Below are 17,491 nucleotides of genomic sequence, written 5' to 3' on the forward strand. Positions count from 1 at the left end.
AAGCAAATTTCCAAGTCCAACAAAACCTCCGACTTTATTAGAAACTCCAATTCTGTCGGTTGTGTTGTACCGATTCTCAAGCATCACCAGCCTCGAGCTTCTTGAGGAAAGCCTTCTTCTTGTGTGCGACACGGCTCTTCCTCTGGGCACGAGTCATCGGCTGAGCGGTCCAAATCTTCTTCTCGACGGTCTTCTTCGGCTTCGGCTGGTGGGCGGGGTCCTTACGTATGGCTTGATGGGCCTTCTTGTAGAGACCTTCGATGTCATCAGCAGATACGCCGGCCTTGATGTAACGAGCGAACTGAGTCTTGTAGGCCTCCTCGTTCTCGTCGAGGAGCGAGCGCATGTACTCGGCGATGTGTTGGCCGTAGATGTGCTGCTTGTGAACGTCAGCGTGGAATTCCTTGCTCTCTGGATCGTAACCGGGGAAACGCTTGTTCGAGTGGGGGATGTTCAGTCCACCGTCGACGGCTCCCTTCATGGCGCCGAAGATACGCGCACCTGCGAACATAAGAATACGATTCTGAAGACTCCAACACAAAAAATTGATTGTAGGTGATTCATGATCGAATATTCGTGTTGTGGTGATTGTTCTCCACTATGGAGTGTGCGAAGCCATGGGGCTGGGCACAGATTGCGAAGAGGTTGTTGTTCCCTCATCAGCATCGCATCGCGTTCCATGAGAGGAACAAAATTCTAATGCCGGCAAGGGGAATAAGGAATGAATGAAATCGTCCAATTTTGCATGTCTCAATTCGGTGAGCCTAGCGCGTCTGTGGACAATCGCTTAGGATGAAACGAAAGACTGTCGATTTACGCTTCTCTCACAGGTCACTAATCCAGTAGCGGGGACGAGTGACTGATATAAAGAAGCAAACCGCCAAGAATGACGCGCCTCAGCAGTTCAGCCGAGAAACATTTCTCTACAATTTCGGGGAGGATGTCGTCCGCTACAGTAAGGCAGTGATCCATGAGTGGCCTCACTACCTGTTGCAAAGAAGACCATTCTATTCGCCTCAAAAAAACAGGGGAGCGGCTGATCACCAAAATCCCTGCTATGCTACGAGGCGACAGCCAAAAGCTCCAACTCTCAGTACGACGATCAAGGTGGAGAATCTCGTCACCAGGAACTCATATGAAGCTCTCGTCAGGCCTACGACACTTGAAGGACTTACCAGTCGAGGTTCTAGCGAGACCGACATCGAGGTAGCAACGGAACGCTCCGGGCTTGTCTTCAACGTCTTCGACTTCGTAGTCCTCGCCAGTGGCTTCTTCCAAACCCTTGTAGATGGAATCGAGTTTGAACTTCTGGAGAAGGCGACGGGCCAATAGGAGACCGGTGCAGTAAGCAGCGGCGTAGTTGGTCAGACCGAGCTTAATGCCGTAGCGGGGGAGCTCAGAAGAGTAGGCGGCGCAGATGATAACGTCACCTGATGGGAAAATTTCGTCAGAACCCGTTCTTTTCAGTTTTCTGAATTTCGATCCTCCAATAGTTTCGGAACAATAACATTGAGCCCCCTGATGTTGGAAGCATGTTCGAGCTCCAAACTAACCCTCCAGTCGAGCGTAGGCGATCTGGGTGATGATGTCGCGATTGGTGATGCGAACGATCAGCCGGTACTTGGGGGTGTTGTACTTGTTCTTGGCTTGGACGACCAAACGCTTCCGGGCGTAGTAGTCGGTCTTACCCTCACGCCTCCTCTTGAACTTGACCTGAAGTGAACGATATTCGGACTCATTCTATGTCCGTCGGATTTCTGCCACGGTGTCTTCCAGGATCCCCAGTAAGCATTGCTGACTGAAGGTCGGTCGATTATCCCAGCCCCCCTGCCCGTTCACTCCGCGATTGTCCCGACGACGTCACTTCTCAACACTGGGGTGGGGTTCGAATACATCTTGGGGGGTTTTGATCACGATTCGAGCTCATTCACGAGTCTCTTCGCCGTTGAGGAACACAGAAAGCGGTGCCATGCGGCCACACGTGGCCGGCAGGGGCCGCCGCAGAGAGAAGCTTTCGCTCACCTGGAACCTTTTGAAGTAGGCCTTGTTCTTCACAACTTTTACGAAAGCCATTTCGAGTGTCTTTCAACAACTCGTCGGAGACGTGGGGTAATCAGCACTTCGTGTTTCCACGGGGCTTCAGCTTACCACCCGACCGCTTGGATCAGGCCTCGTCGAGAAAAGAATCGCAGACGCCATGTCTCCGCCAAACATCCGAGTCGCCGCCAGAGGGCGTCATAGTCGCCGCGGGAAAGTTTCTCCTCGCATTGGCACACTTCTCCGGAGAATTGCAATTTTCATGTCGTGAAGCAATTCGAGCCCATAAGACCATACGCTGTGCTTCTCCTGAGTACGCGCGGATGGGAATCCGATTACCTCCACCCTGGTTTTAGCAGGACACCTGTGATTCAACGCGCCAAATTTAGAATTTTCGCATGAGCTTTCTGAGGGGCTTGCTTTGAGCTCACTCCTAGAGCTCTAGGAGTCCCATTTCCCGTCCATAGACCTGTGGGCTACCCTTGAAAGGATTCGATCAAGTTCTGCCATTTGATTCAGAGCTCCACATTATCGGAATGACGACGCCGACGCCTCTCCAACCTCTGACTTCTGAACGCTGGCTGAAGCACAGGATGGTCATCCCCAGCCTCCGCACCACCCCGTTGAACGTGAGAAGGAATAGGGTGTAAATTGAACTTTTTTTTTTTCAATAACTTACTTGATTTTATTGCATTCAAGTTTTCAACAATAAACAACGACAGCGTGATTTCACCCCGAATCTCGAAGCCCCCCATCGACCTCACAAAATCCGGATTAGCGATTAAGAAACTTTTAAAACTCGACACACTGCTGTCTCGTGCGCCGGCCGATCATAAACTTTGAAACGTAAAATCTTATTTTCACTTCTCGGGCCCCAGGGTCAACAAGTCTTTGTATTGAGTGAGTATGAATTCGGGCAGGTTTTTCAGGAGTGTTTCTCTATCAACACATTCCAGTTCGACGCTCGCGAAGTCCAAGAACGTCAGCAAATTGGCGAGGTCCGGGTCGACTTTCCCAGATACTGCAACCGGTAGGCAGGCTGACTTGACGTACGTACAAAGGACTTTGACGAAATCTTCGGTATAATCCGTATGGAATTGCGTCAGAAGCACGAACACCCCGTAAGTAAATGGCACGCAGTCGACGATTTGTTTGCTCTTCGCCACCAAACAGCCCACTGAACGGGAATAGGTGAACTTTGAAATGTTGGAAATTACGGACAGAGCGAGGAACATTGGCAGATTGGGAGACGAAGGATTCTGCACATAGATTTGTTTCAAAGGATCGTAGATGCCACAGAATCTCAAGTGACTAGAGAGCCGCTCGAGGTAATCGTTCTCGACTTGAGTCGTCCTCTCCGGCATGCGTAGAAGCGTCGCATCGTTCAACGCTCGAAGGGCGGCAGCGAGGTTTTTCCCATTGAATTTTGAGTTCTTCTTCAGCTCGTGGCTGATGTGACGTCTCAGGAGGACCAACTGTCCGATTTTCATTAGGGCTTGCGCGAGGCTGGGAAAGAGCTTCGTTACCTTAGTGACGAGAGGTGTCATAAGCTTGACATGCCCGTCCACGGTTGTTTTCTTCAGGCTTCCCGTCAAGACGCTCAGACTGTGGGACCATACCTGATCGTCTATGGTATGGATCAGAGTATTGGAGATATCTAAGAGGCTCTTTCGCATTCGGAAAGACAGTAAACGATCCAAACCTACCATTCCCACCGCCCCTAAAGCTTTCAGCATTGTTGCGAAGTCGGATAAAATCAATACCTTTGTGTGTAGAACCCTATCATACCACGTGAAGAGTGAGTCGACGTAAACTGTGACTGCGGGATCGGTCATTCGGATCAACTCGTTCGCGAGTCTTCCGATAAAGTTGGCTGCCGCTGTATCTATTGGTGCGTATTTGGGGATGGGAACTTTCTTCGATTGATAATCCGATTCCCAGTCCTGAATTTGTTGCCTCAAGTACACATTGCACTCTTGTTCGACGTTGTAATTCACGATCCGAGAGAACTCTTCCTGGAACATCTTGAGTCCCCTTATACCGATATAATCCTGAACGTATTCGAAAGACCTGTGATAGCCGCTGACCACCTGCGATAGTTTGCTTAATTTCTCGAGCATCTCGCCCGGTTTCGGTTTCGCCGAAAAGATGAGTCCGCCATGCAAGGAAAGGCTGAGTTGATTGACGAGCTCTTTACGAATACCGTCCTCGAGAAGTTGCCGTGGATCGATTTCCACTATGCCGACGAGCGTCGTCTTCATCTCCAGAACCCCGTCGGTGAAAACGCTGATGTCGTGAGTCAACTTGGCGACTTCCGCGCGCTCCTCCAACTGCGCATATTCTTTGAGTTGATCTTTCATCAGGCGGGTTGGCAGCTGTTTGATGTTGTTCGTTTGTAATTGGATGATTCTTGCGAGTAGGGTGAACATCGTCTCCGGGATTATGTGAAGAACGCGCCGAATGTAGCCGATGAGCTCATTTGAGTAGAAGGCAGATACGGCCTCCATATCTGTAAGAGATTGCGATTACTACTGTCGGAATTCACGCGCGAAAAACATGAGCCTGCATCATTGGATTTTCAATGATATTGAAACGGACTTGAGCTACGGGAGCGAACCTTTTGACGACGCTTGAATGATCCGAAGCAGGGGCAGATCGAGAGCGGTCGCGAGTTTCAGAAAAGTGGCTCTCAATTTCACGACCATTTTCGGATTCCGCTTGATACCCCCTTGCATCTGCGCCGTGTACGCATCGACCAGGAGCCATGCGTAAGATACGTCGGCGATGACGTCCAGATGTGCCAGGAGCTCGGTCTTGATGGAGAGGAGTCGCAGCATTTTGTGCAGCTGCTGACGACTTTCCTGCACGCATTGCCGGATATGAGCATGTCCTGGAGGTATATTTGTTGGTAGAATGGGTTTTATACAATTTTTTTGGAGCTTTTCCTCTCGGGGCGTCTCGCGGAGTTTTTGCACGGAAAAAAGTCACCTTTCGTATGGGGAAAAACGGGGAAAGCTCTCATACCTTCAATTTGGTGGAACCCTTGAACTTGATCGAGTGCGTTGATCAGCGGCACAATACGTCTTCCGACGGCGACCGGATCTTCTTGCGATAGCGAGTCTACCTGCTTGGAGATATCGTCGAACCACTTCTGCAAGCGCTCGATCTTTTCGACTCTGTACAGAGGTCTCTCTCCGGAATAAGCTTCAGACAGCTCGCGTAATCGCTCGGTGCATTCTTTCTTGAGATAATCCCATTTGTCTTGTTTGTGCTTGAGTAGTTGCTGCAGGACTTCCTTGAATTTGTGTTCGAACTCGGCAGTGTGGAGTAACAGGCTAAACAGAGCTTGAGGGTTGTGCTTTTGTAAAACTATGTCTCTCATCTGTTTGGCTCTCTTGGAAAATAATTCCGGCGTTCTCGCAGTGTGCAACATCAACCACCGCAGCGTGAAGTTGCAGTCCCGGGCGAACGAGAAAAGTTTCTGTAGTTTCTCGAGCACCATGCTTTCGGTGAGGACACCTTCCTTGAGAATATCATCCACTTGAGGGATGAGTTTCTCAACTTTGGCGTGCATTTCATCGCAACGAATCTGCACGCTTCTCGTATCTTGGACGTTTTGAAGGGCAGATTTAGCCGCTTTATAGGGTTCCCACGAATCGATGAGGTTGACCACGTTTCCCATGTAAGTAGCGATCACCCAATTATCGGCGAAATATTTGTCGACGACCTCTCGCATCACCGCCGTTTCGTGGTGCAGAATTTTCGAATCGAAAAACAAGGCGACATAAATGAGCGCCGCTTGATTGGCCAGCGCAACGCTGCGGTGGATTGGTTGCGGATACAGCGGAAGCTGATTGTAGAAGTCGTCCGATCTGAGGCGACCAATCAGCATAGAGACGAATTCGGAGTTTATCCCGACCCGCTTGAAGTACTCCTCTGGATAACTTGGGGGTCTCGTTTTCCTCGCAACGTACCCCGTTGATCGGAAAAGTGTGCAGACGTCGTCAACGTTGGAGACTAGATTGGATCGCTGCGCTGAATAGCGGTAGTAAAGGACGAGAATCTTCTCCCGCAAGGAGCCTTCAAATTTCTCGTCAATATACAGAAGCATTATTCCGCAAATGTACAAAGCTTCGGCTAAAAGCTGCTTGCCATCAATATTGTTCAGAACCGACTCGAGGCTCTGCTGAATGAAAACTCCTTCCTCTAGCTCAGCGAGAAAATGATTCAACTCCACCGTGAACTGATGCACACACTCGAAGACCAAATAGAATTTTGATAACAAATTCAGATGGGTCTCTTTGAAAACTTCGTCCATGTCTTGGAGCCGCGTATCATTGTCGAGTTTCTTTTCGAATGTTTCGATACCCTTGAAGTAACTGAAGTCCAAAACGATTTCCGAATATCGGTCATGACTCAGCTGAGGCGGTATCATGGACGAGAGTCTCGTCAGTTCGGCCAGGATGGCATTGCCTTGCGAGACGATGTGCAGGAGCGTTTGTCCGCAGGTGTTGTTTTCGGCGAGGAAGTCCATCTGGAATCAAAAACAAACACGATGATTGCCCCACATCGACTGTTAGCTCTCGAGGACATGGATGTTCCTTGCTCCCTGGGTCGTGGATCCCGAGGGGATACGCTGCAGGTTTCTGTCACGCCCCTAAGCAGGCTTTCGTGGTCAGGTCTATTTCCAGGATTCGAACGAATAGGTGAGGCATGTCCGGTCCACGTGTATTGTTTTTCCCCCAAATTCTACGACGACTCTCCCACGATTCGTAAATCGAATATCAAAATACGTTTCGTTCGCGATTAGTCAGATTTCCCACCGAGTCGGCTTTCAATTTCCCTTACGTATCACACGGAGAGCGCGAAACTCGGCCATCAGGATGGACTTCGCGAGCTCAACATTCGGTGTACGTTTCAGGTCGCGCCTCAGAAGAAGATTTCCGGCGCGGTTCCGGAAATCCTCCCATCTGATTCGAACGTCGATTCTGACAGCCGAGCTCCAGAATTTTCCGCTCACCTTTTCTCTCGAATCCCGGAATCCAGTCTTTTCTGTCTTTGGGAACAGCAAGTATCCGAACGGGATCTGTGAGTTTGAGTTCACGATCACATGATCCAGAAGGAAGTACTGTCTCTTTTCTACCTGTGTCACACCCAGCCAGTGGCGGTGTCAATTATTTGTTTTTGAAACAGCCGCTGACACGATTGCCGACTGCCGACATAGAAGCGCGCATAGAAGCTTCGACCGTAAACGTCGTCTCTCACTCCTCCGCCGAAGTTGGTACTCGATGTCTCGAACGCCTTCACTCGAACGTCTAGCGCTCTGACTCATGGGTTTGAAACCAGCAAATGAAGCCACTGGGCAAATAAGCTCAAGTCGAAAACAAAAGATCGGTCAATTGGAATTATCGGAGAGCGGGCTCCTGCTCGGTTGAGGGAGACACTTGACACGGTACAACGAGATCTTTCGGCAAGTATTGTACATCTGTCAGATACAGCCTCGATCCTCGGGAACTCTCTTTCTCTCGGAGGTACCATTCTGAAACTGACAGTCAGGCCTTGATTCCGTTGATGCGGCTCTACGGGCCGTAGTTTTCTCACTCCGTTGAGGGTCTGGGTGCGATGAAGATAATTTTTCTCTCCTCTGTTGGGGTACAACACTGCGAAGCAAAATCGTAATCATGATTATTCGAGTTCCTGGATTCCGGACATTTTCATTTTCCAACTCTCGAATAAGGATAGACCCGATCACGGCGTTCTCATTCTAGCGTTCCCCACGTCGCACAGTGGTTCAGAATTGACTATAAGTGGAAACAACTGAAAGCTTCAGAACTTCCGGGAGAATCGCCCTCAAAACTCGGTTGGAAGAAGCGCCCGACCTGGACTGACCGATTCGGCCCCCATCGGCCAGATCGGACGACTCCAAGATGTCTCCCCAGCAAAATGGCAACATCGAGGAAATATCCCGTCCGTTTGGGCCCGCTATTAGGAGAAGAAAAAAATGAAGTTTCGATATAAGTAATTTCCGAGGATTTCCGCGACTGATAGATTGAGCTTCTAAAAGCTGCTTGCGGCTCTTGATCTGTGCTTATCGAGCCTCTCGGGACATCTCATGTTCCCATCTCATCTCAGCACCGATTACTCCCTAGGATCCACTGGCAGGGCTGCGATATTGTCACACAATTCGAGAGACTTTCTCTTGGGTTTCACGCGCAGAGTTTCTATGTACGGATCCGCCGAGACAAGCAACATATGCATAAAATCTTGATTCCTGAGCTCTCTTCCGACCTTTTGCTTCTTCTCTTCGCGTGTTTTCTTCCTTGATGAATTTGTCCTCCATTTCTGGAAATCCAAATTGTTCGATATATGCAGGAGGCACTCCATGCTCTTTATACGCGCATGGAGCGGGGATTCGCTCCACAAATATAGCACGTGGACATTCCTGGCGCTGCATTCATGACATGAGCGACCTTACCGTCTATCATGGTTAGATGAAGAGAGTGTCTCACTCGGAACTCTTTTCCGGCTTTCTCTATTATCGACGGTCCCAGAGCTCGAATCTCTTTCCGAGTCTCCTCCACTTCCGAGATAGACCACGGCACCGTACCACGGTCTACGAAAATCCGCCGTAGTACGGGGCTACGGATCCACGGAATCGACCGTAGTTCGGCACTACGGGCTTCGAAGGAATGTCGAAATACGGCACTACGACGATCGGCCGTAATACGGCGCTACGGACTACGGTGTACGGTTCCGTAGTTTTCTACGGCGCCTTTATGAGCCGCCGCCGTAGATCTCTACGGCGCTACGGAATACTGATGTACATTTATACGTCTGATACGGCATCAGGGGCCGGGCTGCGGCTACTAAAACATACAGCTCAAGCTCCCTCGTCCCGCTCCTCTCATCCTTGACGGTCCTGAGCTCGTGCTGTAGGAAGCTTGTCTGAACAGACAATCCCACATCGCTTGTTCGTAGATCTGACCTCGAGACTCAAAACGATCTTGGACGCCGATTATCGAAGCACAGGCTTTGAATGCGAGCGGCGGTGTCGAATTACACTCGGTGTGTGGCGCGATCGATCCAGCGCAAGTAAGTGGAAGCTCCAATTCGCGCCCCGAGACTTACAGTCACACACAAAGCACGCAGGCATATCCTGATGTTGCTCAAGGGTCCCTCCAAGTAGCATTCGATCCGACGTCTTGAATTTTATTGATCATTGAGATCGACTCGGATCGGGTTCCTCCGGATTTCCTTCATACCGCACTTCTTCGTCAAGTCGTGCTCTCTACCTAATTGAGTCCATGGCTGACTGCTTAGGTATACATCTTTCAGCAAGAGAACATCACCGAAGCGGGTAAATGATTGACTCTCCTGACAATACAGCCGTGCATGGCGCGCCCGGCTAAAAAGCCACTTCACACTACTCGACCTCTCCGTGGCTTGAACGCCCTTAGGGTAACACTGTTTTTTGGCTTCCACAACTTTGTGATACGAGGGAAGAGGGTCGATACCGAGAGTCTCCAATGACAACCGCAGATTGAAATACTGTTGCTTCGATTATCCGCAGTCGACAATGAGAGCTAAAGCTGCAGCGGGGCTGACTTTGGAGCTAGGCTTAGAGACTTAGGGTGCTCCTGTGGACTTCATCGCCGCAGCTTGTATCAAGGAGACGGAATGCGTTCTGAGGAAGTGATTCACCTTGTACGTCTTAGCTTCGGCACCGCAATCTTCGAAGACCTTCTGCGGTCTGCCTCCGCTAGCTCGACGCTCGGTTGCAGGCTTATGATCACGAATCGGAGGGGTCGGAATGTCGACTGTGAGCACAGGATCCGGAACGCTTATGGACTTTTTCGACTGAAACCAGAGTTGATGCTTGCTTCGTAAAATGTCCATCTTGTAGTGGCACTTTCTATATCTTTCGGAGAAATGGGGAAGGGAGATCTTGCTGAGAAAATTCCGGAGTTTTTCCATAGCCCGCTCGTCAAGCTAGGAGGATATCGTCGAGACAACTCTCGCGTGCAAGAATCCAGACATCTCCTGCAGCTCTGAGCCACGTTCGCGATTTCCTCGGAAGTCAAGTCGATTTGCACCATGCTTAGCCTCTTACTGATTCCTCCACGACGATAGCTGCTCTCGGCGGAAAGATTGGAGCTTCACCAAATCACGATCAATTTCTCCGCGGAATACTCGCTCGTTCGGAAGACAGCTCACGAGTGGCCGGAGTGTGAGCTTTTGCTGGACCACGAAATGTCTCTGAATGTCAGATGTTTCTGGAGTCGGATGACATCAGATGTTCTTCGTTCGATTGATATTTCACTTTGTTTGGAATGGTTCGTGGAGTTGTAGGATGATATCCAGATGTGCAAAGTGGCTCGATGAGCACAGATCCAGAGCCGCAAGCAGCTTTTAGAAGCGTCGCAGAAATCATCGGAAATTACTTATATCGAAATCCATTTTTTTTTCTCCTGATAGCGGGCCCAAATGGTCGGGATTTTTCGTCGATGTTGCAGGCCAGGGTCTGGAATGCCAGAACCGATCAGTGGTCTCCCAGAGGACAGCGGAGGAGGATGTCCTTCCTCGACATGAAAAATCAATTCTAATTTTGATTCAATATTGCAACTTGAGGGGGTGACTAAAGGCAGGAAAACCGTTGTTTAGGTTCTAGAGGAACTCTCCGATCAGGAATGGAGGCGATCCGATCGAGCGGTGGTATGCCGCGGGGCATGAAGCGACGCTGCCTATGAGCCTAATCTCTCTCGGCCGGTACGATGCTCCACAAAAATGAGTGAAAGGAGAGTTAGCATAGCTAGTCGAAGTTTCATTTTACAGCAAGATTGTACATCTATCCATACGACGAGGCCCATCCTCCAGTAGTCCGAGGCTCAAAAAATCCATGCTTCTGATGAGGGCCTGCGAAGTCCCCGGACCTCAGCATCATCGACTAACAGGGAGCTTTTGCCGCAAGGCTAGTTGACGATCGGAAGCGGTTTGAGTGCAGCAGGGTAGAGCTTCGAGCAGCGATCCTTGCGGCTTGAAGCTCGATCGGGTCACACGGGATCGAACCCTTCTTTGTCTCGCTCCCTGTCAATCTTCGCTCTCTTCGAGATCCTCGTCGCGCTTCTTACAGAAGAAGCATGGTATGATCAGGCACAGCATTCTGACGATGAGCTGTCGAAGGAGAAAAATTAGCGATGTACCATATATGCTTTTCGATACGGGGATCTCCGGCTGATAATGCCCGTCCTCAACTTGACAAGGATAATCCGTAAGCATAGACAACGATTGACTCGCGCTGGGCGTAGTTCGTCCTTCGATCTTGATGCTCACCCATGAAGCGTTTATACCGAGCATACAGTAGGCGAGTAGTCTGTCTCCAAAGAGGTCGTGTACGAACCCAGTCATCAGACAAGCTCCGCAAGCGCTGGGGGAATGAGGGTACGCTCTTATTCTGGTCAGAAACGTCTACGTATCTGGGTGTTTCTTCGTCTCTAGCCGCAAAAGCCCTCTTTCGATCAATAGTCGTTGTGAGCTAGTGACTAGAGATGATTTGATCCTCAGTCGGAAGGAGACGCCCGCTTATACCGCGAAGGTCTCCAGTGAGTCACGTCATCAAGGGCATGAGACTTGGATGGGAGAGAATGCTCGAAATGTCTCGTTATTCGAGATGAGGCTGTTCTGAATTTCCGGGGGAACTGGAGGTTTGCCAGCTGAATTCCGAGAAATACCTATTCATCGAAACATAGCAGCCGCCAGGCCTGGATCTTACAGAGTTGAGGAGAGGAAAACAATCGATGCTGATAAGGTGCTCATCGTCCAGATGGTCCTGGCGGAGCCACTTTCACTGCAAGACAAGAATTTTTAATCGAAGGCGAGCAACCAGAACGATTGCCCGGGTGCGGCGAGGGGAATTATGCATCTCTTGGCACGGATCGCTAGAAATCGACGAATATGTAACCGGATTTCGAACTTGCTCGAGTACCCACATGCTGTCTCTCACAAGCTTCCGCATCATCGGTATAGTTTGGCCAGCTGCCGCGAAACCGATCAAAGCCACCGACCCGAACTCCAACATACGATACCTGTAAGGGATGCGATTTCGCTGCCATGAATCATTTCGATTGATAGATTGGACGGTTAATTGACTGACCGACTGACTGACTGACTGACGGACGGACCGGGTGATCGATCGATGAGGAAATGACTGACTAGCGAATCTTGGGACTCACTCGTTTTTCCCGTCTATTGGATAGCCCAGGATCTGTTCCAGCACTGGGGTACCGATGATGAATCCTGTTGTTGCACAAACCTGTGCCAAGAAGGCGCTGAATGACTCCGTGTGCTGAAAATTCAGGCATGAAGACGTAATGATCGAAGCTCCCGCACGGAGACGAAACAAAGGAAAATTCAAGCGCATACCCATGTGAGGCCGATCGTGCCGAATATCAGGATCCCAATGGAATAAAAAGCGAAGAAACCAGCGAATAGGTAAGTGGTGCGGAACAAGTCCGAGAGGCCCTCAAGCTGTGAAGGGGAGAACGTTGGCTTGAGTCACTGAAATTTCCTCGTTCGTTTGGAATTTCACCCCCATATCGTCGTCTCCAAGGCGTCCAGCAAAGCCGGCGTCTACCAAGAATTGAGCTCTTGCGGCCGAACCTTCCCAACGTTTCGATAGAGGTTGACTTCGAGATAGGCGTAACTGATTCCGGCACAAGCAATTGTCAGCATGTCGATGAGGAGAGGAATGCCACAAAGCAGACGGCATGTGTTCCGAGAAGTCACCGTACTCCGCTTGCTCGGAATTCCTGTGTAAAGAGAGCAATTTTCGAGTATCCATTAATCGTCCCGGCGCATAATCTCCGCATCAAATTCGACTCGAGGAACAAGAAAATTATTCAATTACCCCGATCCGGGCTCACTGTGCACGCGAAAAGTGAGCCGAAGGCTAGACATCCACCAATGATGAAGAACGGCATGGCTTTGCATTGCTGTCGAGATTAGAAAACGGAATCGTCGCTATCTCTCGGGTCAGAACACCGGACCACGATGTCATATTCGATTGGGTAGTTTTCAGTTCCGATTCATATCAGATCGAACTCACTTGAAAAACGTAGTAGGCCGCAACGAGACAGCAACTTCCTCCTAATCCAATCATGAACTCGAAGAGGCACTGGAAGATCGAGCAAAGGACTACCGTGAGACTTTCGCTCCGCAAATTACGGCAACTCCCGATTGTGGTTGAAGGCAAACGCCGTCTCTAATTCTAATCAGAAAATATCCTATCAGCGAATCGATCAGCAGTTCCGGTGCGCCTCATAAGCGGATCATGTAGAGAAAGCTCCGGAACAGAAATTTATGGGGCGCCTCTTCCGTGTTGCTCGATGCGCCGTTATTTCATAATCACTGTCTCGGCCGTCGCTGATTGCCTCTTGCGTCGAGGATTTCCTTGGGTGCTCAAAATTCTTCCGACCGCGGCTCACCGCCTGACCAAGCGATGGACCCACTGCTCGGCTGACTTTCTGGCCGTCCAAGCCGCGCGCCGGCAGGCTGGCACTCGGTATGAACGCCTTTCGGTATCTTCTCAAGTGAGCGACAGCGCGAAGTTCACGCTGAATCCGGCGGCTCATTCGGTTACCCCCGAGTGACCGACATCGTTTATCATCGATTCTCAGGGCGGCTGTCGACGAGGCTCGATACGAGCGTTTTCCACACTCCAGGACACCCGGAGTAAGGAACGCGCTCAGGCTCCGGATAAAATTCAATTTGCTGGACGGTGAGCGTTGTCTGCGAACGACTCGGCACGAAAGTTTCTTTCGCAAGCGTAGCCGCCTCCCGAAAGTTTCGACGTCGGTCGCTGCCGGAATTCGTCGTTGTTTCTCGAAGCACGCCGCCGCAGTCGCGCGGGTGGGTGGCACCAGGAGCCAGAGCTGCCGATCTCGTGACGGGACGCTTCAGCATGCGATCGGGCTGAGCTCACCGTTGCGAGGATTCCAATCAGAAGCAGCTATTTCTTGGATTGCTATATCAAGTTCCTTGCTTTGTTTCGCAACTTCCGATCGCGCCCACAAGTGAAAACGGAATTCCTATGGATTTTTCTTCGCTTACTATGTACAGCTGGAATTTCTTCGCGTAGTGGTAGAATAGAATCGTCAACGAGAACACCAAGAAAAACGAATGACTGAATCCCGCCATTCCGTACAGTGCACTCGCGGCACCCATGTATTCCATGGTATGGGTTTCTCTGAGATAGAACAGCCCTCTGGAATGGAGATGTGGTCTTGATAGCCGGAAATTGTTCTTCCTTTGATTGTTCTTAATCACTTTCCAGCTCGAAGGCGAATGCAATTCTCTTTACCCGTAAGCAGCGTAAGATGCGCCCGCAAGAAAAGTGGCCGACTTGAGCATTGCTGCTCCGTTGGAAGCGTTTATCTGCGAAGTTCCCCGTTAGAGCTTCACTTAGAAGGAAAAATCCACGGAAGAAGGGTATCGGTGGTGAAAATCGAGTGGATATCAGGGAATCGGGCCAAGGGAACGGGAAGGCTCCGAAAAAAGATCCGAATAATTCCCCGGGGATTTTTGAAATTCGGATACTTAGATAGATAGACGATGAATTATTACAGATAATCATAAAGAGATAATAAATTATCATGGATGATCATAGATAGATAATGATAGATTATTAGGAGAAATTATAATAGATTCTATGATGATACATGGGAGGGAATCATGATCCAGATCAGAATAGTCCTCTCACCACACAGTAGGCAAGGAGAGCTCCGATGGCAGTCGCACCCCGGTTTATGGCGAAAATAATTGACATGTCTATCATCTCGAGGGAATACTTATCGTACGCCTGGAATCAGAAAACTGAGCAAGTGGTTCGACGATGCCGCTCGAAGCAATGACCATGATTCAAAATTGCCCCAATGTCGGATATGCGATTTCCCAAGAACAAGTATTCGGTTGGCCTGCCTACCAGATACGGAATATAGGGACCCATGAGCGACTGACAGCCGGCCGAGAAGGCGGCGCACCACAGCAAGGGGAAAATCCATGCGTGGAATCTCGCTTCCGGGGGCTTGAGCTCGTTGCCCTCGGCCAAGGAGAAGGATCCAACTCTGTGAGAAGCTTCTTCCTCGTCGATCGACAAGAACGTGCGATGTCCATTCCAAGAGGGTGGCCGATAATCGTTTTTCCTGAAGCGCACATAAAGTCGACGTTTAGCATAGCCGGAAGCACGGAGACAAAACAAATAATTGAGGGATCCGATTTTCACCATGAAATTCACTTCAATGAAATGCCTCAACGGTTAAATACGAAGGTCGAGCCAGGTTGAAACTCGCGAGTGCAACGAGGCCATACCACACATTCTCTGACATCGGTCTTTCGCGTGATCTTCTGTTTCCATTGAAGCGTTCCCTAGTTAACACAATCACAGATCGACCTCTTCAGGAACCCCATATAGACTTGATGTGGAAGCAAAGCTCATTATACGCGTCAGCGATGCCCTCCTTCCACGGCTTGAGAGCTCCGTAAGCTTCCGAGCGAAATTCGCTTCTGTTTCGACTCCATAATATTATCAACCAAAAACAATACAGATTTCTTCCTCGGCCTCTGTCTTCGGATTTTTCTGTCTGTCTCGTGATCTCATTAATTGACGATGGAGCCTCCGCCGGTGTGCCGTCAAAAATCAGAAACCGCGTCCGAGAGGTATCGCAGGGTATCGATGTCTCTGTACTAGCCCGGAGTTGTCTCTCTGGATTCTTAGGACGATGTAGGTATAGTTCTACTCACATCGCACCATTCGTATCCGTAAGAACGGTCATACTGGATCACAACGAGGATCGATATCACAGATTGGCGATGAGCACTGACGGTATACTCGGCACCCTTTCTTTGCGCAGACCGCAGTCAGCGATCGGTGATTTCCGGCTCAACAGAAAGGTGCCGACGCAAACCAATACATCTGTAAGCTGTTGTGGAGTGAGTGCCTACTTTGACTAGGAATTTTTCTGATCAGTTCCAGAGCGTCAGCGGGCGACGCAGCCCATCGCCACCGGTCCTATGACGATGTTCTCACATGACCAACTCGGAACGTGGCTCACCGTAGATCGGCGGAACTACGCACCTGTGTAGCCAGACTAGGTGTTTTTCGCAAACAGATGAACTTTCTCGAACTCTCAAGTTGAACTCGACACGTCGTCTGTTCGTCCCCAATGTTTCGGTCCAGATCTTTCCGCTTGAGCTGTCACAACTTCGGCAACCGGAGGAAGAAGTTCGGACCGTCACGGAAGACCTTGGTCGTCGTATTCTATTTGCGTTGCAATGGATGTCAAGGACCAGGAGCGTTGCCGCAGGTGTCAACCGGCTGTGGTCATCAGCTGTTGATCGGAATGATTGTCGGTTTCGGAATTTTCCTCAAAACACAATCCGCGGACCCATCGGATTCTATCTCCGAAAACTCGACGGAAAGGCTAGGATGGTCTCGGTCTGAGGCCGGCTGGGAAAAGGTGGCGTGATATCACAGAGGCTCGGTTTTCAAGTTCGCATATCCCCCCTATAATAAAAGCGCAATGTCTGCCTGTCTGTCAGTTCGCACCTTATCTACTGCTTCGCGCCATGATTCCCGTCAGATTACGCGCGCGATCGATACGGAACTCCTTCGTCCTTTGCCCATGTGAATTTCCCACCATTCCTGCGGGCCGTTCCTCGGAAAAACGCACAAAACTCCAAGTTTTCACAGTCACATGACGTCATTCAAGATGGCGGAGAACCGCCGCACTCTCGGAGAACACACACGACGGAGTCCGTCGCGGACGTCTGAGCTTTGGCATGAACCAATCCGGAAACTCTTCAACACTCCTGAACACTCTCGAACAGCGTAAATTTGAGAAGCCCGCCTTGAGCCGTACACAGGGTGCTAACTGACAGACAGGCAGACATTGCGCTTTTATTATAGGGGGGGGATTTTTCATTTACTCATGCCGAGATTTCGGCGTTCCTGACGAGGTCAGCGTTCTCGACCTGAACAAGCGGCGGAGCGGATGCGTCGGCAGCGGGCTAATCGAACTCAGGCAGAAGTCGCCCACTCGCGGGCATTGAATTTGGTCCAACAACGGCGACTCCGGGCTGATCGTTGTCAAGTTCGAGCGGAAAACGTACGTGCCGCTGATTCCGCGCGACACCGTAGACTCCGATCGCAGGAGTCTCTACCACAGATAGAAGACTCACGCGATCGAGATGCTACGCAGCAATCCGCAACGCGTTCCAACATGGCGCAGTCAGAACTTGACTTGAGGAGTGCCGAAGACGCAGCGTATCGCAGTGGGGTCCGGGCTTTACAGACCGGTCGCAATCTCCGTACTTCAGTAGGCATAGCTCGCGATTATCAGAGGCGTCCCTCGGGCGCTCATCATCTAGGAACATGGATGACTCTTGCACGTATGCGGAGCTG

General features: G+C 50.3%; 3 protein-coding genes and 1 long non-coding RNA gene across 4 annotated transcripts; all 4 read right to left on the reverse strand.

Annotated features, from left to right (window-relative positions):
- Window positions 1-7: 7 nt before the first annotated feature.
- Window positions 8-2,246, reverse strand: RpL5 (ribosomal protein L5). The gene is made up of 4 exons (XM_003743748.2): window positions 2,023-2,246; window positions 1,554-1,713; window positions 1,176-1,430; window positions 8-501 (listed from the first exon to the last, which is right to left on the reverse strand). The coding sequence occupies exons 1-4, from the start codon at window positions 2,071-2,073 to the stop codon at window positions 77-79; spliced, it is 891 nt and encodes a 296-aa protein (XP_003743796.1). The 5' UTR covers window positions 2,074-2,246; the 3' UTR covers window positions 8-76.
- Window positions 2,247-2,700: 454 nt separating this feature from the next.
- On the reverse strand, window positions 2,701-7,207 carry Strump (WASH complex subunit strump). The gene is made up of 4 exons (XM_018639716.1): window positions 7,058-7,207; window positions 5,062-6,571; window positions 4,655-4,927; window positions 2,701-4,546 (listed from the first exon to the last, which is right to left on the reverse strand). The coding sequence occupies exons 2-4, from the start codon at window positions 6,569-6,571 to the stop codon at window positions 2,898-2,900; spliced, it is 3,432 nt and encodes a 1,143-aa protein (XP_018495232.1). The 5' UTR covers window positions 7,058-7,207; the 3' UTR covers window positions 2,701-2,897.
- A 3,769-nt stretch (window positions 7,208-10,976) lies between these two features.
- LOC100901120 (uncharacterized) lies at window positions 10,977-12,101 on the reverse strand. The gene is made up of 4 exons (XR_145496.1): window positions 12,024-12,101; window positions 11,807-11,881; window positions 11,368-11,461; window positions 10,977-11,208 (listed from the first exon to the last, which is right to left on the reverse strand). It is a non-coding gene; the product is annotated as an uncharacterized LOC100901120 (long non-coding RNA).
- A 161-nt stretch (window positions 12,102-12,262) lies between these two features.
- On the reverse strand, window positions 12,263-15,863 carry LOC100899418 (uncharacterized). The gene is made up of 10 exons (XM_003743817.2): window positions 15,832-15,863; window positions 15,014-15,233; window positions 14,792-14,890; window positions 14,393-14,466; window positions 14,143-14,296; window positions 13,139-13,207; window positions 12,941-13,025; window positions 12,694-12,842; window positions 12,457-12,561; window positions 12,263-12,379 (listed from the first exon to the last, which is right to left on the reverse strand). The coding sequence occupies exons 1-10, from the start codon at window positions 15,861-15,863 to the stop codon at window positions 12,263-12,265; spliced, it is 1,104 nt and encodes a 367-aa protein (XP_003743865.1).
- Window positions 15,864-17,491: the final 1,628 nt, after the last annotated feature.

Source organism: Galendromus occidentalis, unplaced genomic scaffold (assembly GCF_000255335.2).
Source record: "Galendromus occidentalis unplaced genomic scaffold, Mocc_1.1 scf7180000077451, whole genome shotgun sequence".
Taxonomy (NCBI): Eukaryota; Metazoa; Arthropoda; class Arachnida; order Mesostigmata; family Phytoseiidae; genus Galendromus; species Galendromus occidentalis.

Bases quoted from the DNA above. Each gene is read 5' to 3' on its own strand.
- RpL5 (XM_003743748.2), bottom strand. From the start codon at position 2,073: ATGGCTTTCGTAAAAGTTGTGAAGAACAAGGCCTACTTCAAAAGGTTC. The intron at 1,714-2,022 runs GTGAGCGAAAGC...CGTTCACTTCAG, and splicing joins CCTACTTCAAAAGGTTCCAG to GTCAAGTTCAAGAGGAGGCG. The intron at 502-1,175 runs GTAAGTCCTTCA...TTATGTTCGCAG, and splicing joins TCTCGCTAGAACCTCGACTG to GTGCGCGTATCTTCGGCGCC.
- Strump (XM_018639716.1), bottom strand. From the start codon at position 6,571: ATGGACTTCCTCGCCGAAAACAACACCTGCGGACAAACGCTCCTGCAC. The intron at 4,928-5,061 runs GTATGAGAGCTT...ATATACCTCCAG, and splicing joins AGGGTTCCACCAAATTGAAG to GACATGCTCATATCCGGCAA. The intron at 4,547-4,654 runs GTTCGCTCCCGT...AATCTCTTACAG, and splicing joins CATTCAAGCGTCGTCAAAAG to ATATGGAGGCCGTATCTGCC.
- LOC100899418 (XM_003743817.2), bottom strand. From the start codon at position 15,863: ATGACCGTTCTTACGGATACGAATGGTGCGAT. The intron at 14,297-14,392 runs GTAAAGAGAATT...TCTCCATTCCAG, and splicing joins GCATCTTACGCTGCTTACGG to AGGGCTGTTCTATCTCAGAG. The intron at 12,843-12,940 runs GTAATTGAATAA...CTCTTTACACAG, and splicing joins CACAGTGAGCCCGGATCGGG to GAATTCCGAGCAAGCGGAGT.